General features: G+C 43.2%; 1 protein-coding gene across 9 annotated transcripts in view; it reads right to left on the reverse strand.

Moving 5' to 3' along the window:
- myo3b (myosin IIIB) overlaps window positions 1-24,594 on the reverse strand; it is a 1,137,435-nt gene that overhangs the window by 485,433 nt on the left and 627,408 nt on the right. For 7 of the 9 annotated variants that reach the window (XM_072475849.1, XM_072475846.1, XM_072475844.1 and 4 more), the window contains 3 exons: window positions 24,573-24,593; window positions 22,173-22,250; window positions 21,011-21,216 (listed from right to left, as the gene is read on the reverse strand). In XM_072475849.1, the coding sequence (XP_072331950.1) occupies window positions 21,011-21,216; window positions 22,173-22,250; window positions 24,573-24,593 (305 nt within the window). The remainder of the gene's footprint in view (window positions 1-21,010; window positions 21,217-22,172; window positions 22,251-24,572; window position 24,594) is intronic. The other 2 variants (XM_072475848.1, XM_072475847.1) reach the window with 1 other exon arrangement.

Below are 24,594 nucleotides of genomic sequence, written 5' to 3' on the forward strand. Positions count from 1 at the left end.
TGTTCAGGTGTTACACTTCATACCTTTCACCGTGTAAGATAAACATAGATTACTAACTCCCAAGCTTGTTTGACGAGCCTTGACTTAAGATATGTACCAATTTCCTAACCAGATGCCCCCATTTATCTACAGTTAAAACTCTAATTCCTAAAATAAAAATTATGAATGAGATATTCACAACACCAGCAACATGAGAAAACAGAGTCAACTCACTGACATTCAGCAGCATTGTCATCGCCAAATTTCCCACCTTCAACATCCTGGGAGTTACCATTGAATAGAACTTTAATTGGAACAGCAAAATTGACTACAAAGGCAGATCAGCGGCTGGGAATTCTGTGACAAGTAACTCATCTCCTGACTGCCAAACGTCTTTCCACCATCTACAAGGCACAAGTCAGGAGTGTGATAGAATACTCTCCACTTGCTTGGATGAATTTGGCTCAAAGAGCACTGAAGAAGCTCAGCACAATCTGGGACAAATTCCCCTCCAAGTCACACACTATCCTGACTTGGAACTATATTGCCATTCCTTCAGTGTTGCAAGGTTAAAATCCTGGAATTCCCTTCTTAAACTGTGGGTGTACCCTCACCACACAGACTGCAGCAGTTCAAGAAGGCATACACCACCACCAGCTTCTAAAGTACAATTAGAGTTGAACAATAAATCCATTGATATTCACATCCCATGGAAGAATGTTTAAGAATTGCCACTGGCTATTGTATATAGGTGAAAGGATCTGTAAATGCATATGTGGGTCAGGTAGATGTAGTTGTCAAAAGAAGGTTTCCAACATCTGACTCTTAAGGTTGCTAACAGGTTGTGTTCTGTAATTCTGCAGTTGCCTAATCCTCTCACTGATGTTGAAAACACCTTTCAACCAGAGCCTTTGTATATACTGGAGTGAGGGCCTTATGAGGTGAGTGCCTTCAATGGTTCATCGCCTGGCCGGCTTTTCCTCCTTCTGTTCTCAAGTTCACCCTCAAAAAAATACACGATGAAAGTGTATTTCCAATGTGAAATCAGTTGTGGCCATTTTCAATTAGGGAAGGAGGAAAAATGGGAATTTCACAGCACAAGGCACAAAGATAGAACTTGAAATAATTGTCATTAGTAACAAGAAGGAACACATTTTGCAAATAAGGATTTTACAATACTGGCTGTGGTTTTATAAATCAACTTTCCTATTTAACTTACTGGCTAGCAATGTTGGATACCATTTTTATGCAAATGTGTCTAATGTCAAATATGAATTAGATGGTAATAATGGAAAATATGATGATATTATGGCCTACTTTAAATATATTTGTCCATGTTTGGGCAGCCACTTACTGTATGCTACTTTCCATCCAACAGGCAGAATATTACTAGAAATCTAAGGTACTGAGGCGAAAATTTCCTTTCACTGTTTGGATAGATGCATGAAAAATGGTAACTTAGGTGAGGTACCCGGACCTGTCTTCAGGAAAAAAATATATTTTGAAGTTTTGAAGCTGCACCTTATAGTGGAATATTCCACTGAAAAGAAGACAATGGGAGGAATTCTTACTTGCCTATGCACCAGGGTGGGGATTGGGTTGAGCTGGGTGGTCTGACAACTCATGACATTTGGCTCTTATGAGGTTGCTTTTGGCTTCTGGTCACATGGGGAGAAGTTTGGAAGAGGTCACAGAATCAAATGCAATATCTCCCCTTGTGGAAGGGAGTCTGATCTTAGGACAGTCAGATCCCTGATCTTGGGGGGGAGGAGTGTGATGTAGGATGGTGGGTTCTGATCCTGAAGAAACGTCCAATTGCCAAATAGGAGATTTTCCCCTGATCCTGGGATGGGATAAAGGGATTTCTATCCTGAAAGAATATCCTATCCTGAAGCTGGGATCCATTTCCTGATCCAGGGAGGGTGGGGAATGATGGGCACCCAATACTTACAGAGGTCCAGTCGACAAGTAGAGTTTCCATTCCTTCTTTGGGGAAGATGAGGGTCCGTTTCGATCATGAAGGGGTGTCAAATCCTGTAGTGATTCTGCTGGTGGATGTATGGGTTGGGATTTGAGGGTTGGTTTAATGGGTGTGACAGCTGGAAGTCTGAAGGAAGCTACTTGCTTCTGATCATGAGGAGTGCTGTGAAGGAAACTACATTCTCCCTCTAGGTTGTCCTCCTTTTGCTGCGGCTGCCCGCTTTCCCTGAGGCCCGGGAAACCCAGCTAGCCACAGTTAAACTTTCAAAGCAGGTTCAGTCTATAATTTCATCCTCAGCAATATATATAAAATGTCGACCAGCCTCCTTTGGTTGCTCACTCCTGATCCCACTTGAGTAAAAGCCCATTTAGTCTTTTACCCTCAGCCAATTGTACCTGCACATCAATGTTAAAATTTCCAATAGAACTTATGCAGAACAGATATATTGGCCGGGATTCGCCTAGCCCGCGCCGGGTCGGAGAATCGCCGGTCATGCTGGAAATTCCCGCCACGCTGCACCGATGCTGGGATGTGATTCTCTGGCAACCGGAGAATTGGCGCCAGTTGCGCGCACGGTCAAAGCAGTGCCGGTCGGGGGCCGTTGAAAACACCCCCCGTGGTGATTCTCCGCGGTCGACCGGCCGAGTTCCACCGGCGTGGTTCCAACCTGGTACCACCCGGCGGGAGCTCTGACCTGTGGCCATAGTGGCCGCCCTGGTTGGGGGGGGGGCGCGCGGGGGGATCAGACTCCAGGGGGGCCTGCACGACGGCTAGGCCCGCGATCGGGGGCTACTGATCGGCGGGCGCACACAATATGGAGGGGGCCTACCTCCTTCCACGCGGGCCCGCTGTATGGCTCCGCCATGTTGCGCGGCGCTGGAACAACCATCACGCGCATGTGTGGACCCGCGCCGGCAGTGCAGGGCCGCGTATCGGTGCCGGAGCAGCGCGCAGCACTCCGGCATCGTGCTGGCCCCCTGTGGCCCCATGAATCGCTGGGCCAAGAGGCTCGTTGACGCCGGCATGAAACACTCCGGTGTTTACGCCGGCGTCAATACTTGCCCGGGAATTCGGAGAATCCCGGCCATTATTTTGAATGCTATAATTTTAATTAGTAATCAACAACAACTTGTAATTATATAGCATCTTTAATGCAGTGAAACATCCCAAACGCTTCACAGGAGCATTAACAAACAAGATTTGAGACGGAGCCACTTAAGGAGATATTAGGGTAGGTGACCAAAAGCTTGGTTAAAAAGCAGGTTCGAAGGAGTGTGTCAAAAGAAGACAAGAGGTAAAGGGGTTTAGGGAAGGTCTTCCAGAGTTTACAGCCTTGGCAGCTAAAGGTTCAGCCACAACGTGTGGAGCAATTAGAATTGTAGATGCTCAAGAAACCAGAATTTGAGAACAGATATCTCAGGGGGTTGTGGGGCTTGAGGAGTTGGCAGGGACAGAAGAGGGAAAGGTCATGGAGGGAGCTGAAAACTGGGATGAGAATTTTAAAATCAAATTGTTGCTTAACAAGGAGCCTGTGAGATCAAGTAGAGATCGATTAGTTATTGAAATACAAGAGTTTACCATTAGTATTTGGATGGGACACTCACCATAGTCCTTGCTGCTGATATTTGTTCTGCTTCATTCACAAAAAAGTCTGAAAATTACTTCTTTAGTTCCCAAAATAATCAAATTGAAACAATTTACAACTTGTTTTAAATTGGAGAACTAATATGTAGCCATTCCTGTCATACTATATCCCAAGCTATTATATCTAAAATTCCACTGTACTGACATATCTGGTTGCAGTATGTCATCCCTTCGCTGTTTATATGGGCACCTGAATCATCAAAGCTCTGCAAAGGAAGCTAAGACATCAAACAGCTTTCCATAATGAGGCATTTACCATCCGACTTCCCGTCACACTTTTTAAAACTACTTCTAAATGTTCCTTTTTAAGATGCAATTTATTTAATTTTAATCCTTCCCGTGAATCCATCTAGGATTACTGACGCACAATTTACTAATTTTAACCAAAATACAAGTTCACAAAAAAGGTAGAGACACATTAACAAATTATCTCACTTCCACTTTTTAATAGTTTCTGACTAGTGTTTAATTCCAAGTTACAACTACACTAAGGGATAATAACAAGGCACACACCTTTGAAATATCAAGGTTAGAAATGCTACTCCAATTAAGCAAAACACTATACTGTCCTTAAACCTGCTGGCATCAGAATAACGAGTTTGCTAATTCTTCATAAAAGGATCGACAGACACCCAACTGATACCGGCCAATGAGAGCAGATATAAAAATGCTACTTCTTTTGAAATGTAGCAGAACCTTGATCTCAAAAGTCAACTGTATAAATACACACTCTGATATCTGTTCATACATACCAAAGTTAATTGCATACTCCAGGAAACATAAAATATCTTTTTAGGAACATCAGAAACAGAGCAGGGGTGGTCTATTTGGCCCTTGAGCCTACTCCACTATTCACTATGATCGTGGTTGGGCTGATATGAGGCCTTAAGTTAACTCTCCTGCTTGACTCCCAAATCCTTGTGTCCGTTGGAGATCAAGAATCTACTCAACCTTGAATATATTCAATGATCTAGCTTCCACTATTTTTTCTCGTAGATTTCTGAAGATTAACGACGCATTGAGAGAAATTTCTCCTCATCTCCATTACAAGTGAGACATACTTATTTTTAAACTGTGCACCCTAGCTCTATATCCCTCTCCTCCCCCCCCCACCTCCTCCCCACGAGGGAAACATCCTTTCAGCATCCACCCTGACAAGCCCCTCAAAATCTCATATGCTGCAATAAGATCATCTCTCATTCTTCTAAATTCAATTGAGGCCCAATTTGCTCAATCCCAGCAGTCAATCTAATAAACCTCTGAATTCCCTCCAGTGCAAGTATATCCCTCCTTAAGTAAGGAGACTATGCAGTACTCTGGGTGTGATCTCACTAATGCCCTGTACATTTATAATAATATTTCCCCTTACTTTTATACTCCCCCCTTCTGCAAAAAGGCTAACATTACATTTGCCTTCCTAATTACTGGGTTTACATCCCTGATAATCTTTCGTGATTCAAGTACGTGAACACCTAGATCCCTCTGAACCACTGCATCCTGCAGCCTTTCTCAATTTAAATAATATTCTGATTTTTGGTTATTTTCAAAGTGGACACATTTTCCCACATTATACTCCATTTGCCAAATTTTTAACTCTCACATATACCTATATCCCTTTGCAGACACTTGGGAGTGACATCTTCCAGTCACGGGTTTCCTGACAGTCAAGGGTGGATGCAATGGGGAGTCCCATTGACAGCAGCGGGACCAGATGATCCTGCCACTGACCAACAGCTGGCCATCTCCTGCTGCGGGGTGGCCAGAGAAACTCGCCCTTCCTGTCCTCTTCACAATTTGCTTTCTTACCTATCGATGTATCATCAGCATATTTGGCTGCAATACAGAGTCCCTTCATCCAAGTTAATATAACTTTTAAATAGTTGAGGCCCCAGCATTGGCTTCACTAGATAAATGTTGCCAATCTGAAAATGATCTATTTATTATGGCTCTGTTTTCTGTTAGTTAGCTAAACCTCTGTCCATGTTAATATATTACCAAAACAGCATGAACTCTCATCTTGAGCAGTCATACTTTCTGCGGCACCTTAGTGAAGCCCCTACTTTATAGCTTTCACATCCGCTGGGACCTTTTCAGAATCTGAAACATTTTCAAAGATTACAACCAATGCATCAACTATCCATGGAACCACTTCTTTTAAGATCCTCAGATGCAGCCCTTCAGGTTCAGGACACCTGCCAGCCTTTGGTCCCAGTAGTTTTCCTCATGATTGTTCTCTAATGATAGTGATGGTTTTAGGTTCATCCCTCCCTTTTGTCCTTTGATTTTCTATTGTTCTTGTGATGTTTCTTCTGTCTTCTACCATGAAGATAGATACAAAATACTTGTTATAAAATACTTGTTCAAAGCTTCTGCATTTCCTTGTTTTCTATCATTCATTCCGCAGTCTCATCCTCAAAAGGATGGATGTTCACTTTAACTATTTTGATTTGATTTGATTTATTGTCACATGTACCGAAGTACAGTGAAAAGTATTTTTCTGCGGCCGAGGTACACAGTATGTACATAATAGACAAAAAGAATGATCAACAGAGAACATTGACAAATGGTACATCGACAAACAGTGATTGGTTACAGTGCGGAACAAAGGGCCAAACCTAGCAAATGCATGAGCAAGAGCAGCATTGGGCGTCGTGAATAATGTTCTTACAGGAAACAGATCAGTCCAAGGGGAGACGTTGAGGAGTCTTGTAGCTGTGGGGAAGAAGCTGTTCTATGTCTGGATGTGCGGGTCTTCAGACTTCTGTACCTTCTGGTGGAAGGGTCTGGAAGAAGGCAATGCCTGGGTAGAAGGGGTCTTTGAATATGTTGTCTGCCTTCCTGAGGCAGCGGGAGGTGTATACAGAATCAATGTGAGGGTGGCAAGCTTGTGTGATGTGTTTGGCTGACATCACCACACTCTGCAGTTTCTTGCGATCTTGCCATACCAAGCTGTGATGCAGCCAAATAGGATGCTCTCTATCACACATCTGTAGGAGTTTGTGAGAGTCGATACATACATGTCAAATTTCTTTAGTTTCCGCAGGAAGTAGAGACCTTGTTGGGCTTTCTTGACTGTTGCATTAACGTAAGTGGACCAGAACAGACTGTTGGTGATTCCTTTTTACATACTCGTAGAAGCTTCTGCTCTATTTTAATGTTTCTTGCTAGTTTACTCTCATATACTAAATGTTTTACTTTATAATTTTTTGTCACCCTCTGCTGGTTTCTAAAGTTTTCACAATCTTCTGGACTACCACTAATCATCACTACACTGTACTTCATGAGTGGGATTTTCCGCCCCACTGCACCCGTGTTCTGGCACTGGCAGCGAGATCCTCCGTCCTGGCAGCCGACCAATGCGGTTTACCATTGTGGGCACCCAACACCATTGGGAAATTCGCGGGTGTGCGTGCGCTGCCGGCGAAACGGAGGATCCCGATGATGAAGAATCCAGCCCCTTGTCTTTCAATTAGATACCATCCTCAATTACCTTCGGTAGTCACAGATAGTGTATCCTTTTTGTAAAGTTTCTTCTTCTCAATGGAATAATGTTTTGTTGAGAGCTATGAAATAGCTCCTTAAATTACTGGATTTTACAGCCTCCTGCCAGGGTGGATCCCTCTACCAAAATTGACAAATTAAATAATTAAGGGACAATTGAGCTTGTTTATAAACCAAGTGATCCCAGTATTATGCTGCCCATGCCTGCACTGCAAAACCCACAAGGCCCACCTCCGTAAGGTTCCCAATCCCTTGCCGCCCAATGCCCTGACTTACCAGAGTCCAGAATCCACTGGAGCCTTCATCCTGGGCCTGTTCGCAGTCCCAGCAGTGCCCACTACTAAGTTCTGACATCACCAGGACTGCAGGATCTGCCAGCCAATCCCACACTATCCTTGTTGTTGCCATCTGCAGTGTGTTCCTGCTGCAGGGCAGATTTTCTTTTTTTTGGGGGGGGGGGGGGGGGGGGAAGAGTTGAGCAGTACACCTTCCTGTAAAATGCAGCCCAATGTCGACCATGGCTTACCTACTATCTTACCTTTTAATCTATTTTCCCAGTTCTCTGTAGCCAACTCTGTCTTCATAGTTTTGCAATTGCCTTTATTTAGCTTTAACACGTGAGGTTCAGACATAGGTTTATCACCCTCAAACTGAATGTGAAATTCCCACATGTTGTGATGACTCTTGCCTACAGGATCCTTCAAAGTGAGACCATGGCCAAGATTCTCCGTTCTCTGCTACTGCGATCGGGAATTCCAATCGGGCGGCGAATGGACTGTCGCTGAAAAATTGGAGTGGTTTTGGGCAGCATAGGAACATCGGAATAGGAACAGGTGATTCAGCACCTCGAGCCTGTCCCACCTTTCAATGAGATCATGGCTGATCTGTGACCCAACTCCATATACCTGACTTTGGCCCATATCCCTTAATATTTTTGCTTAACAAAAATGTATCTATCTCAAATTTAAAATTAGCTTTAGAATCTCCAATCAGTGGAAATAGTTTATCTTTATCTACCCTGTCTTCCCCTATTAACATCTTGAATACTTCAATCAGATCAGATCACCCCTTAACCTTCTAAATTCTAGCATAAACAGGTCTAATTTGAGTAATCTCTACTCGTACCTCAACCCCTGTAATCCAGGTATCATTTGTGTAAACCTACGCTTCACTCCCTCCAAAGTCAAAATATCCTTCTTAAAGTGAGGTGCCCAGAACTGCTCACAGTCCTCCAAGTGGGGTCTAATCAGGGTTTTGTATAGCTGCAGCATAACCCTATGTCTTTATATTCCAATCTTCTAGATTTAAAGGCTAGCATTCCATGAATCTTTTTGATTATTTTCTGTACTTGTTTTAAGGATCTATGCACCTGAACCCCGAAGTCTCTTTGGACATCTATAGTAACTAACCCCTTTCCATTTAGAAAGTACTCTGCTCTATTTTTTTGGGGGTCCAAAATGGATAACCTCACACTTGCTTACATTAAATTCCACCTGACACAGTTTTGCCCATTCACCTAGTCTGTGAAAAAAAAAAAATTTAGAGTATCCAATTCATTTTTTTTTCTAATTAAGGGGCAATTTAGTGTGGCCACTCCACCTCCGCTGCACATCTTTGGGTTGTGGGTGCGAAACCCACGCAAACACGGGGAGAATGTGCAAACTCCATACGGACAGTGACCCAGAGCCGGGGTCGAACCTGGACCTCGGTGCCATGAGGCAGCAAAACTACCGTGCTACCCTATCACCTTGCAATTTAATGCCATCATCTTGGCTGTCTACAATGCCACCTAACTTTGCATCATCCACAAATTTGGATAGATAACTTTCTATGCCATCATCCAAGTCATCAATGAATAGTGTGAATAATTGAAGACCCAACAAAAATGAATTGGATACTCTAAATTTTTTTTTTTTTAAATTGCAAGGAGATATTGACAGACTAGGTGAATGGGCAAAACTGTGTCAGGTGGAATTTAATGTAAGCAAGTGTGAGGTTATCCATTTTGGACCCCCAAAAAAATAGAGCAGAGTACTTTCTAAATGGAAAGGGGTTAGTTACTATAGATGGCCAAAGAGACTTCGGGGTTCAGGTGCATAGAAAATAATCAAAAAGATTCATGGAATGCTAGCCTTTAAATCTAGAAGATTGGAATATAAAGACACAGGGTTATGCTGCAGCTATACAAAACCCTGATTAGACCCCACTTGGAGGACTGTGAGCAGTTCTGGGCACCTCACTTTAAGAAGGATATTTTGACTTTGGAGGGAGTGAAGCGTAGGTTTACACAAATTATACCTGGATACTCAGATCCCTGTGGTGCACCACTAGTCACATCCTGCCAGCTAGAGAACTTACCCATTATCCCCACTCTCTGTCGCCTGCCACTCAACCAATTTTCTAACCATGTCAATAATTTGCCCTCAACTCCATGAGATTCCACCTTAGTTAACAGCCTCTTGTGTGGGACTTTAAAAAATATATATTTAGAGTACCCAATTATTATTTTTTTTCCAATTAAGGAGCAATTTTAGAATGGCCAATCCACCTATCATGCATATCTTTGGGTTGTGGGGATGAAACCCATGAAGACACAGGGATAATGTGCAAATTCCACATGGACAGTGACCCAGGGCCGGAATCGAACCCAGGTCCTCAGTGCCAGAGGCAGCATTGCTAACCACTGCACCACCGTGCCACCCTTGTGTAGGACTTCACCAAATGCCTTCTGGAAGTCCATATAAATGATATCCATAGACATTCCCCTGGCAGCTCCCGTGTTCCTCCAACCCACACAGCGGGAAATCCACCGGATGTGCTTTGGTTCCAGTATGGCCAAGCATAGCCCGGGAGTCCGAGGGGTCACCCCATTGCTACGATGCCCCTCTGCCGTTCCAGGCTGCAGAGGGGAGTTCCTCAAGGGTACTAGAGGTTGGGTGAACTTGGGCTGAGGGCTTGATGCCGGGACCTTCCCCTGGGATGGGGATCCTATCTCTAGACTGTCCCATCCAGCCTCCTCACCCTGAATTGCTGATGAGCAGTGCATGCAGTTCAGTCAAGAATCAATGCAGGAACCCTTTCCCTTTCATAACACATGCCTTTGAAACTGCAGCATGTTAAAGTGTCAGACCTTCCAGAAAGCCTTCAACACTTGAAAAGGCTTGACCCCTGAGATCTTTTGAAATGCTAAGCATCCATCCAATTTCACAGTGCAGTACCTTTCATTAGCCTGTGATTGACAGCTTATTATAAGACCATAAGACACAGGAGTAGAAGTAGACCAGTCGGCACATCGAGTCTGCTCCGCCATTCAATAATGCCTGATATTTTTCTCATCCCAAGATAATTTCAAAGTGTTCCACAGATTCACCACCCTCTAGCTGAAGAAATTCCTCTTCATCTCTGTTTTCACCACCACGAGCCGGTGCAGACTCGATGGGCTGAGTGACCTCCTTCTGTATTGTAAGTTCTATGATTCTACGATACACTCCATAGACTCATCCTCAAGGATACTCTTGTCAAATTGATCTGTCCAATCCACATAAATATTTAAATTGGCCATGATTATTGTACCCTTCTCACAAGTTGCATTATTTCTTGATGTATACTCTGCTCTACAGTATAACTCCTGTTCGTTGTCCTATGAACTACTTCAATTACTTATTTCTGTTGCTATTTCTCATCTCCACCCAAATTGATTCAACATCTTGATCTTCTGAGCCAAGATAATTTCTCACTACTATACTAATCTTATCCGTTATAACAGAGCTACTGCACCAGATCTTCCTTTCTCCTAACCTATGTTCCTATCCTTCCTATGTGTCAAATGCTCTTGAATATTCAGTTTTACAGGGCATGAATCACTTATTTCCCACCCTCTGGCCTCGAAGTCTGTTGGCACCTGGCTGACATGAAATCTGGCTATCCGCGGTGATAATAAGAGGCGAGTAGCATTGATACTGCAGAGTGGGATTTTCACCCCTCAGGGACAGGAAGTCCTGTCCAAGATAGAACACAGAACATAGAACATTACAGCGCAGTACAGGCCCTTCGGCCCTCAATGTTGCGCCGACCTGTGAAACCACTCTAAAGCCCATCTACACTATTCCCTTATCGTCCATATGTCTATCCAATGACCATTTGAATGCCCTTAGTGTTGGCGAGTCCACTACTGTTGCAGGCAGGGCATTCCATGCCTTTACTACTCTCTGAGTAAAGAACCTACCTCTGACATCTGTCTTATATCTATCTCCCCTCAATTTAAAGCTATGTCCCCTCGTGCTAGACATCACCACCCGAGGAAAAAGGCTCTCACTGTCCACCCTATCCAATCCTCTGATCATCTTGTATGCCTCAATTAAGTCACCTCTTAACCTTCTTCTCTCTAATGAAAACAGCCTCAAGTCCCTCGGCCTTTCCTCATAAGATCTTCCCTCCATACCAGGCAACATTCTGGTAAATCTCCTCTGCACCCTTTCCAATGCTTCCACATCCTTCCTATAATGCAGCGGCCAGAATTGCACGCAATACTCCAAATGCGGCCACACCAGAGTTTTGTGCAGCTGCAACATGACTTCATGGCTCCGAAACTCAATCCCTCTACCAATGAAAGCTAACACACCGTACGCTTTCTTAACAACCCTCTCAACCTGGGTGGCAACTTTCAGGGATCTATGTACATGGACACCGAGATCTCTCTGCTCATCCACACTGCCAAGAATCTTACCATTAGCCCAGTACACTGTCTTCCTGTTATTCCTTCCAAAATGAATCACCTCACACTTTTCTGCATTAAACTCCATTTGCCACTTCTCAGCCCAGCGCTGCAGCTTATCTATGTCCCTCTGTAACTTGTAACATCCTTCCGCACTGTCCACAACTCCGCCGACTTAAGTGTCATCTGCAAATTTACTCACCCATCCTTCTACGCCCTCCTCCAGGCCATTTATAAAAATGACAAACAGCAGTGGCCCCAAAACAGATCCTTGTGATACACCACTAGTAACTGGGCTCCAGTCTGAACATTCCCATCAACCACCACCCTTTGTCTTCTTCCCAAGTATTCTGTCATTCCAGCAGCACCAGAAGAGAGTGGTAGACACTGTTGTGGCTACAACCAGTGCCCGCGTCAACTTGATTTCCGGTAAGTCGGTGCTTTTATGCTGGCATGGTGAGGACAATTCAACGAGCGAGGGGATGGGGCAGAAGATTGAGTTAGAGGGGCCAGGAGAAGGAACAAAGTGGGGGGAGGCACCTCCGATGGGCATAGTAGATTCCCAAAAGGAGTTATTCCCCCCTCCTGCCCAATGGAAGTCCATAAAATCAAACCTACAGGGCTGCCCGACTTGCTTCCACCTTCCCACAGACTAAAAAATTGTGGGGAAGGCAGAATGAAGGAAGCCCTTATATAGAGATTAATTGTCCAAATATAGACCTAAGGATAGGCAGGTTCCCTGGCATTTATTCCCCACTCGCCCCCCCAAAAAAACACTGATAAGAGTGATAGATCGGGGCTGGCAGGCCACCCACTTTATCGTATGAATCCCCTGCTTTTCAATATGACAGTGGAGTGGGCGTAAAACTCACCCCTATGGCTCTGCTTTTTAATTTAGGCCGCTGGCTGCTCATGATTCCCTAAACCACTGCGAACATTTAAAGCAGCCAGCAAAGTTTAAAGTGGAGATGCAGCTATCAGGGAAACAATTGTAAAGAAACGGTGGCTGATATTTTCTTTGGTGATGATAAGTTCGCAAAATCACAAGGGAAGGCAGCTGCCTCCGCGAGCCAATTGAGCCAATTAAATAGCTAAATTAGTGCCCCTTTCCACCTCTGTACTTCATGTCATGGGGGCCCAGCACCACGTGGAGAGATCACCCATTGATGGCCTCCCACACAGTTTTTATGGGGAGGGTGCATCATAATTCCATGCCCCATGGAGGGAACCCTGGCTGCAACTGCCGCTCCCATTATTGCCAGTGCCTGCTTGGTCTCAGTATCCTCCAATCCCACTACACGTCTTTGAGGGCGTCTGACCATATAAGTGCCCTCTCCATTGAGCTGCTGCCACAGGAATGGCCATCGCTGCTGAGAAAGCTAAGCTGCTGTACCTCCGTTCCAGAGCTTAGGTCCTGACAGACCGGCTTTAAAAAAAACATTGCCACTTTCAGGCTGAGAATTACAATTGTTTAAAGCCAGTCTCGGTCAGGTCAATTTCATTCATTGCTGTGCTGCTGCTGGGGAGGTTAGGGAAGGGGCTGCAGGAGGGGCTGAAGGGGAGGGGGTTTGTTGGATATAGAGGTGAGATAGAGATTGGTGGCAGTTGCACAATCAATTCTATTCACTTATAGAGCATAGCTTCACTAACTTTTGGGGATTCAAATTATAAATACCTAAGGAAACAATGTAATAGCAGATATAGAAATGATAAGGCCGGCACATTTTCTTTGAGCTCAGACACCTCAATATTTGGCGCTACACCCCTGCATTTGCAAATGTTATTCCTTCAATGCCATTAGGTAGCAAGCTCCATGGCCAGGGTTCTCCGAGCCTCCATGCCGAAATCACGCTCGGCGCGGGGGTGGAGAATAGGGGCTCAGACCCTCAATCGGGTCCGACACCGGGACCACTTTCAGGCTGAGAATTACAATGCGGATCAATGCGGTGCCAGTCGGGGACCGTTGAAAGTGGCCCCCACGGCGATCCTCCGCGGTCGACCGGCAGAGTTCCCACCGGCATGATTCACATATGGTTCCACACGGCGGGAACTCGGACCCGCAGCCGCCGTCCTGGTTGGGGGGGGGGATCAAACTCCGGTGTGCCCTCCACGACGGCCAGGCCCGCGATCGGGGGCCACCGATCGATGGGCGCGCGTTCCTTCTTCCGCGCCAGTCCGCTGTGTGGCTCCACCATGTTGCGCGGGCCCGGCGTGGAATCGGCCGCCACGCGCATGCGTGGACCCGCGGACGCCAGCCGCAGCATGCACGGACCCGCAGCCGGCAGTGCAGGGCGCGTATCGGCGTCGGAGCTGCGTGGAGCACTCCATCGCCGTGCTGACCCCCTGTGAGCCACGGAATCACTGGGTCAGGAGGCCCATGATGCCGGCGTGAAACACTCTGATGTTTACGCCGGGGTCAACACTTAGCCGCCGTATTGCAGAATCCCGGCCCATGTCTTTGACCGAGCGACGATGAAGCCAGAGTGATAAATGTGTCCAAAGATGGAGTGCCAATCAAGGAAACTGCTTTGTGCTGGATTGTGTTGAGCTTCTTGAGCACAACTGCTGCCTCCGATCATCTGCTCTAATAGCCATAGCAATTATGTGGCTGTTCCACTTAAATTGCTGGTCAGGAGGATTAACTCCTGCAACTGTCAATTTGAGCCATCTCTCTACAGACCTGGTGAACAATTACATTTGGAATTTTCCTTCTATTGGTGGGAAGAAGGACATCAATCCTTAGGCACTGTTTTTCATCCATGCCCTCCAGGGAGGGTTCACAAGATCTGTGGGCTGGCCTGCACCTCATTTGTGACCAAATTTCTTGTTGCATGCAGAGCAACAGTGAAACTAGCCAGATTGAACTGTAGCCCCCCACTAAAAGTGCATTTCTGCTTTAAAAACGTCTTTGCAGAACCACTGGAAATGCCATCAGAGTCCAGAAGAGCCCATGGTGTTGGGGGTAGTATATTAGCATAGATAGAGAATTGGCTCATGAAGAGAAAAGAGATAATTAATGGTAATTAGTGGAGTGCGACAGAGATCAGTGGTGGGGCCACAATTATTTGCAATATATATTAATGACTCAGTGAAGTAAAATCACTGTATTCCCAGATAACCACAGGTTGCTTTTCCCTTTGAGAGGGAGAGCTGACTGGTGGTGATTTAACCTGAGGATCACCACATCTCTGGTGAGGGGCAAAGTTGAGAAGGCTGAATAAACTCATGAATAACCTCAGTTGGTACGGGAATTGAACCCGCACTGTTGGGCATGCTCTGCATCACAAACCATCTCTCCAGCCAACTGAGCTAAACTGGCCCCTAAAAGGTTATTAGCAGAGAATGGTTTCAAGAATGGGTTACAGGCCCAGCGCAATTCTGCTGTGCCACTCTGCTACTCGGGTGAGGGAAGTGAATGTGCTGCTGCTATGTTTGCGGATGACACAAAAATAGGTGGGAAGGCAAGTGGTGAGGATGACACAAGTGTCTACAGAGAGAAAAAGACAGGTTAAGCGAGTGGACAAAAACCTGACAGGTGGAATACAAGGTAGGAAATGTGAAATTATGCACTTTGGTTGGAAGAATAAAGATGAATATTATCTAAATGGAAAAAGATTGCAGAAAGCTTCAGTGCAGGGAGATTTGGGGGTTCTCATGCATTAATCACAAAAAGGTAGCATGCAAGTTCAGCAGGTAATTTGGAAGACTAATGGAATGTTGGCCTTTATTTAGAAGAAAATGGATTACAAAGATAAGGAAGTCCCGCTAAAACTCTAAAAAGCACTAGTTAGACCACACCTGGAATACTGGGAAGAGTTTTGGTTCCCTTATGTAAGGAAAGATACACTAGCATTGAAGGACATTATTTTATGAGGAGAGGTTGAGTAGGTTGGGCCTATATTCATTGGAGTTTAGAAGAATGAGAGGCGACATTATTAAGGCATTGGATTCTCTGGGGGCTTTACTAAGTAGATGCTGAAAGGTTGTTTCCTCTTGTGAGAGAGTCTTGGACCAGAGGACATCATCTCCTAGTAAGAGGTTGCCTATTTAAGACAGAGATGATAGGGAATTTCATCTCTCAGTGGGTAGTGAATCTGTGGAATTCTTTACCGTAGTGGTACATCCAAAGGCTAGGTCATTAAATATGTGCAAGGCTGAGGTAGACAGGTGTTATTAAAATTTAAAATATCCAATTCTTTGTTTTCCTATTGAAGTACAACTTAGTGTGGCCATTCCACCTACCCTGCACATAATAATAACAATAATAACAATAATAATAATAATAATAATCGCTTATTGTTACAGGTAGGCTTCAATGAAGTTACGATGAAAAGCCCCCTAGTCGCCACAGTCCGGCGCCTGTTCGGGGAGGCCGGTACAGGAATTGAACCCGCGCTGTTGGCCTTGTTCTGCATTACAAGCCAACTGTTTAGCCCACTATGCTAAACCAGCCCCTGGCTTTGGGTTGTGGGGGTGTGACTCACGGAGACACAGGGAGAATGTGCAAACTCCACACGGACAGTGACTCAGGGCCGGGATTAAACCCAGGTCCTCGGCACCGTGAGGCAGCAGTGCTAACCATTGCATGTCCCAGATTTTTAATCAGTTAGGGAATCGAGGGTTATGGGGATAAGGTGGGAAAGTGGAATTGAGGATTATCACTTCCGATCAGTCATGATCTCACTGAATGGAGGTGCAGACTCATTGGGCCGAATGGCCTACTTCTGCTCCAACATCTTATGGTCTTATGGCCATCAAGAAAGAGTGGAGGCTTCCTGTTGTCAACATGATCAGGCGGAAGTTTCACCAGTCAAATGTAAATTGGGTCCAGGAGTCAAATTAGCCCAAGCCTGAAATTTAGATCAGTGAGCACATTTTGCACCTGCCTACCCATCTTTCCAAAGCCATTATGGATTAAAATCAACTACAGCATGTTTTTAGTCCAAACTAAGAAAGAGGCATTTCTGCTTTTAGTTCTAAGTAATGAAGTGGGTAATGTAAGGGCAGGTACATAGGCAGAAATGTATAATATATAATTAGGTTCACTATATGAATCGAAATAGAGGAAATAAACAACAATAATTATGCTTGCATGTAATCACATTAATTTCATTAAGATAAAAGGCAACTAACTCATAAATTGGAAAGAAAGGCTTTCAAATAAGACAGTGGAGTTTTATTTTTTTTAAACGGTGCATGCAGGACAAAAGCAAAGAGGTAATGTTAAAATTATAGAAACCATTATAGAAAACTATTGACATCAATAGTGGGAAAACTGATGGGAGGCCATAGTATGGGATGAGATAAATATACACTTCGAGAAAAATAAGTTAATACTAGACAGTCAACATGGCTTTGCCAAGGGCAAGTCATGTCTGACAAATTTAACTGAGTTATCTGACGAGGTGACACAGGCAGTGGATGAAGGTAGTACCGTGGATGTTACATATTTGGACTTTCAGGAAGCATTTGATACAGTGCCACATGGCAGGTTGGTTAGCAAATTAAAAATGATTGGGATTGATGGGTCTTTGGCAGCACGGATTAGAAGTTGGCTAAGAGATAGGAAAGAGGGTAGATATAGATGGGCATTTCTCAGGCTGGAGATGTGTTGAAAGTGGTGTTCCCCAGGGCTCAGTGTTGGGACCCTTGCTTTTTCTGATTCATATAAATGATTTAGAAGTGGGTGCTGAGGGGAAAATCTCTAAATTTGCAGATGATATTAAGCTCGGGAGAATAGTGAATTGTGAGTTTGGCGGTGAGCGACTTCAGAGGGACATTAACAAGTTGGCCAAATGGTCAGACACCTGGCTGATGAACTTCAATGCAGCCAAATGTGAGGTAATGCATTTTGATAGAAGAACCATGGGAGACAATATAGGCTCAATGGTACAACTTTGAGGGGAGCACAGGAGCAGAGGGACCTTGGGGTTCAAGTGCATAATTCTCTGAAGGTGGCCAAGCAAGTTGAAACAGGTGTTAAGAAGGCTTATAGCATCCTTGGGTTTATAAATAGAGGCAAAGAGCATAAAAGCAAGGAAGTGATGCTACACATTATGATCATTGTGTTCAGTTCTGGGCACCGTATTTAAGGAAGGATTTTAAAGCCTAGGAGAAAGTGCAGAGGAGATTTACTCGAATGTTACAGGAATGAGGAATTTTAGATACAAGGGCAAGAGGTGACCTTATTGAGGTGTTTAAAACTCTGAACAATTTTGACATGGTAAAGAAGGATATTCTGTTTCCACTAGTTGGTATTTCAATGACTAGGGGTCGCAATTTCAAGATGGTCAGCAAGAGAGCTAGGAGTGAGAGGAGGAGAAACTTCTTTATTCAGAGTTGTTGGGATTTGGAATGCGCTGCCTGGGAGAGTGGTGGAGGTGGATTCCATAGGTTTCAAAAGAGAGTTGGATATATATTTGAAAGTGGTGAATTTAGGAGGCTATGTAGATAGGGCTGGGGAATGGGCCTAGCTAGGGAGTCGGTGCAGACACGGTGGGCCGAATGTCCTCCTTCTCTGCTGTAAATAACAAAATAACAATTAAGAAGGCCACAGTTAAGAGAGTACCAGAAAGGAGAGACTTTAGTTATAAAGAAAGAGGCTATAAGACTTTGGCACCATTTATTTCAGGTATGCATTCATATGTTCGACACTCCCATCTTACCCAAATTCATGCAGAAAACTCCTGTGTATTATTAATTCAGTTTTTGAAATTTCAACTGTACATAATTTTGCACAGGTTTTTCCATGTCTGCTATTGTAACATGCCTATAAGGGATAGGAGCATGACATCACTAGAAAGGAAATGTGTCATGTGATCCAGTTGAGTTTCACTTTTTGCTTTTAAGCAAAGAATATGCAGACAGCTTTGCTGTTAATGTGTCTTCAAGCTTTGTAACTCTGTATGAATGTTCCCATGTGCCTCGTCTCAATAAATTAACACACAATGGGTTTGCACAATCCTTTATGAGCGACTGGTATCGCTTTATATCATTATAAGGGCATGACATCTTCTATTCATAAAGACATTTTCTTTTCTTTCTCTTTTTGTCATTTTTAAGAACCTCTTCTTGGAAAAGAAATCCTCCAAGCAGCAATGTTTTTCAAACTATTTTGCCTGACCCATTTTTACCAACCGGCCATCCTTTGGGACCCACGCTGTTTGACCGACCTTCGCGACTCATGCCGGCCGAACATTGTGATCCATGCTGGCCGAACTTCGTAGTGCACGCCGCCTGAACTTTGCAACTCACACCGCCTGAACTTTGCAACCCACGCCGCCTGAACTTTGCAACCCACGCTGTCTGAACTTTGCAACCTACCATTTTAACTTACCTTTAATGGGACAAGTGGGCCTGCTTGGTCCTCACGACCTCACTTGCTTTGTCATTCAATGTTACATTTCTCATAAGGACTTCAGCTGATGATTTAAGTTCTCGCTGCACCTTTTGCAAAAAATCAAGAGGTTTGTTCTCGAACTTGCCATGCTTAGTCGTCAAATGCCTTTGAAGTTTTGAGGGTTTTAATCTTTCATTTGTCAGTACTTTCCTGCATATAACACACATGGGTTTGCATCCTGATTTGTATTGGCACAATTAATAAAGCCATATTTCAAGAAATCATCTATATACTTCTTTGTTCCCTTCTTTGTTCAGCTTCTTCTTAAATGGGTTGTCCATCAGAGGCCCTGGAGCTCACGCCAGCACTGCTTTGTTTTGCCGTGAGCTCTCTCCAGCAGATTCAGTTGTGAAATCCTGGCCTGTTTGTGTCTCTGGTCCGTTCTTCCTTATTATAAACTGATCCATCTTCAGTTCTTCACACACTCCTGATGTTTTCCGGCAGCTACAAAATGTAGGAATCTCTCCTCCATGATTTTGCGGCCTAGGCATGGATCGTGTAACGTCAGTGTACAAGCCGGGCACGTGACCTGCTCTCTGCCGCCGCTTCTGGTGTGGAGACTCTGTCATTTTTAAAAAGAAATTTGGTACTGGGACAGCGTGCTGATGTCAGGAGATGGCGGTACTGGGATAGCGCGTTGATGTCAGGAGGTGGCATTCTGCCCCGCTGGGCACCGGGCCTGTGCTCTGCCGGATCTGCCTGAGGGGGCATGCAGGTGGGCGGTATTCTCTTTTTTTTTTAAACAGCACAAGGTGTTCCACGAGTTTTATTTGTGAAGACTGATAACTTATAATACACCATTATAGTTACACAATTGCAGAAGTTTCAAACATTCACACAAAAATTTCACATGCTGGTCCTTAAATTCCACTTGGCCTGCCCCAGAGTAGAACCACACATCATTTATTTTCTGTGATTGTTGCTAGGGCCTTCTTCTTGGATCTCAGTTTGAAAAACAAACAAATTGCTGCAATCACTGTTTATGTGGCTATCACATAATTCCTTTTTCCTGTGATGGTGTAGGCATTGAAGTACTTGTGGAAGCCAGTGAAATGGTGCTGACTGCCAGCATTGTGACCTGTCATTCTCACTACTCACAAACTTCACTCAGCCGTTCTCCATGTCAGTCACAGGCCCCGAGCTCCAATAGACCCACCGTTGGAAGTACCGACCTCGCCTCCTCTTATTGTTCAACGGAAAAATGGGGCGCCGGATCGAAGGTTAGGAACGTTAACCACCCATTGAATAACCTGAGTGCCAAACAGATGGAGCAAGGCAAAATAATGCGGTTGCTGGCAGTTGCAGCCGGCATTCTCAGCCTAAAAGCCGGTTGCAGCCGACATTTTAAAAAGCCAGTCTCTGCCGCTGGATGCTTCTCCCGCAATCGGGAACACCGCAACCGATCACTCTGCAACATGACTTTCAAAAACCCTGGACTAATGAACCAGGAGTTTGTAAGGTCTTGCTCCCAATGTATTTAAGTTGCTCTGCATTTTCTAAAATTAGCAGGTTGAATAATAGAATAACATGCTTATCATCTATTATGATGCTTATGCAACAACATCAGAAGTGGATAAAACAGGGAAGCCTTCATCCACAAAGTTCTGGCAGTTAGATAAGATTTGAGGACACATTTTTACTTTGGTCAAAGGGCAAAAAGGCCAATTCCTTCCATTTACTTAAAAGGCCAATTCCTTCCATTTACTTAAGTGCACAGGACACACAGAACATCTTTTTGCTGATAAAAGCATTTTATATATTGCATCCCCATATTGTCTATGTTTTCTTTTACCTTTTAACAAACTCTTCAAAGAGGATGCGATGAGAGTATCCTTGTGCACGAATGCGTGTAGTTTCCAAAATGCCAGTGTACCTCAGTTGAACCAGAATTCTTTCTTCAAAAAATTTTTCTGCTTGTCGGTCATCATTGGGTTTGATGCAACGGATAAAATGAGGCTGACCAACCACCATTTTGGACAGTAGATCCATTAATGAATACTGTCAGATAAGAAAAGAAAATCGACCTAAAACAATGTTTGTGGGTTTGTCATTGATCAATTACTTCCATTGACAGCATATACTCATAACTTATTTATAACGATCAGAATTGGAATAATTTATACCTTTTGTATCATTTTTGTTAAATGATTTTCAGTGCAAACTGTATGACGCCAATAAAGAAAGATTGGAGCAAAATAAATAAGAAAAGCTGCGCCTGTCACTAAAGCTCACAGGAGTGGCAGCTGGAAATAAAATAAAAACCCCAAAATTACAATAAGTTTTTTTAAAGAGGTCTAAATAATGTGCATGGACCTTTTAAATACCCTTCTGTCTCAGGCTTTGACCCTGGAGGTTTCAGTGAAATTCCTTGAGATATTTTCATTTGATAATTGTTACCAATTATATTCTATTAATTCTACAGTTTGATACAGATATTTGGTACATATATTTGTTATTACATCTTTTAACCAAAATACATTATTTGGTCAAAGTCATAAAGAACAGCTTGGAAATACAGACATACAGACAACAAATAATCTGCACTTAGAATCATTTGAATCCCCACAGTGCAGAAGGAGGCCATTCGACCCATCAAGTCTGTACCGACCCTCCGAAAGAGCACCTTACCTAGGCCCACTCCCCCCACCCTATCCCCGTAACTCCGCCTATCCTTTGGACACTAAGAACAGTACAGCACAGAACAGGCCCTTCGGCCCTCGATGTTGTGCCGAGCATTGTCCGAAACCAAGATCAAGCTATCCCACTCCCTGAGCTGTTGGGCCGAATGGCCTCATGATGAAACCACCTAACCTGCACATCTTGAACCTTAAACTTCTGTATCATGGCCTCGATATGCATGTACATCAACTCTTTTGAATTCTACAGTTTAGTAGAAATTTAAATTCTTTAAAAGTCTTTCTTTTAATTATCTGCAGCTAAATTCATTGCATTACCCTAAAGTAAGAAGCCACAGTTTGTCTTTTCATGTTTGTTGTTTCCTCAGGATGTCGCATAACTTCCATTGTATCAACCTGGTTACAGAATAGTAAAAATGCAATTTATGTCAGTAAGAGATTACAAAAACAATGTAATCTTCTACAACTAGCACCTCTGGATAGAGTGATAAAATTACCAATGCAAAAAAATGCAGGGCATCAGCAGCTGAGAGTCAATAAAAGGAATCAAAGAAATCAAAGAGTGTTAGCTTAAAGGCATACTGTGGTTATTAAAACAGAACACAATTCGGGTTTTTACTATTAAACCAACATAAAAATGTATCCATAACATACAGTCTGTCTAAAATACAGCCCTATTAATCACACAATATTAACATTTTGATCATCTTATATTTCACAAAAACATATTTCATCAAATCTAATGAAGCACTAAAATGAATGGCTTCAGAGTTATGTTTACATTACCATCATAAGTTCTAGTATGCAATTCTGTTCATTATGCAAATATATCCAGGACATAGGGAGCTATTATTTTTAACATACAATTGCTTATTGTATGCTGCTACCTATTCACTATCTATTCTAAGAAAAGGAAAAAAAATTCAAATTTGCAAACTAAGAACTGGTTTTACTGGGTAACCTACAAAAGTAAAACTAAACTTTAAAAAAATTACAAATTCATGAATGTACTAGAAGTGTACAATGTATGATAAATTTATATGCAAACATACAACTTGAAAATGCTTTTTAGATTTGGGGAATTCCACATCAACGTGTTGGCTAACTAACATCCTGAACTACAAAGTGACAGGACACAGCTTTGTGTTTGCGAATAAAGGAAGCAAATTTTAAGAATATTTTTCTGTTAGGATAGAGAGGATCAGAGAGCAAATCGTCCCAACTTGCTCTTGTTAATTTAGTGGTTAGCTGCAGGTTGGTAGGCAGGTCTGGGAATAGATTGTATGTTCATCTTCTAAACAGAAGATTAGTGCATAATTGAGAAGATATAACAATGGGAAAAATAAAGAAATGGCATGCGGAAAAGAGCTGTTGGAGTAAAGGAACTGAAAGTTTAAAATATACTGCCTAAAAAAGTTTCATGTTAAAAAAAAGTATAAGTTTCAAATCAATAGGTTGCACTTTGCAGTTGTTTGTGCACTTTTTGAAATATTTTCCTGAAGTCATTTTTGAAAATTCGTGGAACATATTCTGGACTTTGTCCCCTTTTCTCAATCAGCCTTCTATTATGTAAAATCCAAGACTTCAAATTTGTGATTTTAAAAGTAAACAGGAGAAAATAAATGTAAATTTAATCCTCAAGGGCTAGCTATGAACATGAAAATATCGTTTGCAAATGGCTGGCAACTGGGATGTATTATGTGCATTCATAACAAGCTCCAATGCTCCGTTATTTTTAACAAAACTAAAACATTTAAAAGAAACAAAGAAACATACTGTAATCTAATTTGTCGCATTAAAACCTATTTTGTTCCCAAAGTAACCCTTAAAAAATGGAACATGCATTCTGCAATCTGCAATAAATTGAACACAAAGAGGCCAATATGTGAATTAATTTGAATACAATTATTTTACCATATTTTTATTAATTGCAAAAATGTATTGCTGAAGACATTGCTGAAGATTATCATCTTGCACTCACCAGGACAAATGCAAGAATGCCAAATTTCAAACCATCACAGCAATTTATGCTCCAGGAGAAAATGGCACTGATTGGTTAGCAAGTCGACTCTGGCTAGCCGAGGTGTTGCCATTGACTTGGAATCCACAACTGAGGTTGCCTGAAATCCGCAATCGGGTTTAAGGGGTTTTGATGCAGTGGGGTTTGGGGAAAATCAGTAGCAATGATAAAGCCCTTTAATATAGAATTGGGAGAAGTGCTCCTGCTCCTCCTGGTTCTGAAATTAGGTACGTTGATTGGCAAGGTCTCATATCCCGGAGTGCAACTTGCGACAGTGTTGGAATGGGGGCTTAATCCTCCTTATATGTATGTCAAAAGGGCTTAATGCCACCATCAGGTGTCGTTAAAGGACACCTATTGTTTTATCAAAAATGATGGTCCAGGTACTCCTGGCTGGAACTATATCTGCACTTTCTGTCTGCCACCTTGGGGCCTTAATAGGCTGCGTAGCTTCTGAGAAATGGAAGCTACATGACCAATTACAGGCCTCTTTGATGGTGAGCGTTGGAATTAAGAAAAAAATAAAATTGAAAAATCGATACTGAAAGCAAACACTGCAAATTCAATACATTTAAAAATAACAATGTTCTTGCTTATTTTGTACATAAAAATAGCTGAACTAAACTATAGGTTTTGAAGATTGCCACTGTGTACTGTTGTCCTGTTATTATTAAATGTCATCTTGTTGTCATTCTTACCTTCAGCAAGTATTTAGGAGAC

This window comes from Scyliorhinus torazame, chromosome 2 (genome assembly GCF_047496885.1).
Source record: "Scyliorhinus torazame isolate Kashiwa2021f chromosome 2, sScyTor2.1, whole genome shotgun sequence".
In the NCBI taxonomy this organism is placed as follows: domain Eukaryota; kingdom Metazoa; phylum Chordata; class Chondrichthyes; order Carcharhiniformes; family Scyliorhinidae; genus Scyliorhinus; species Scyliorhinus torazame.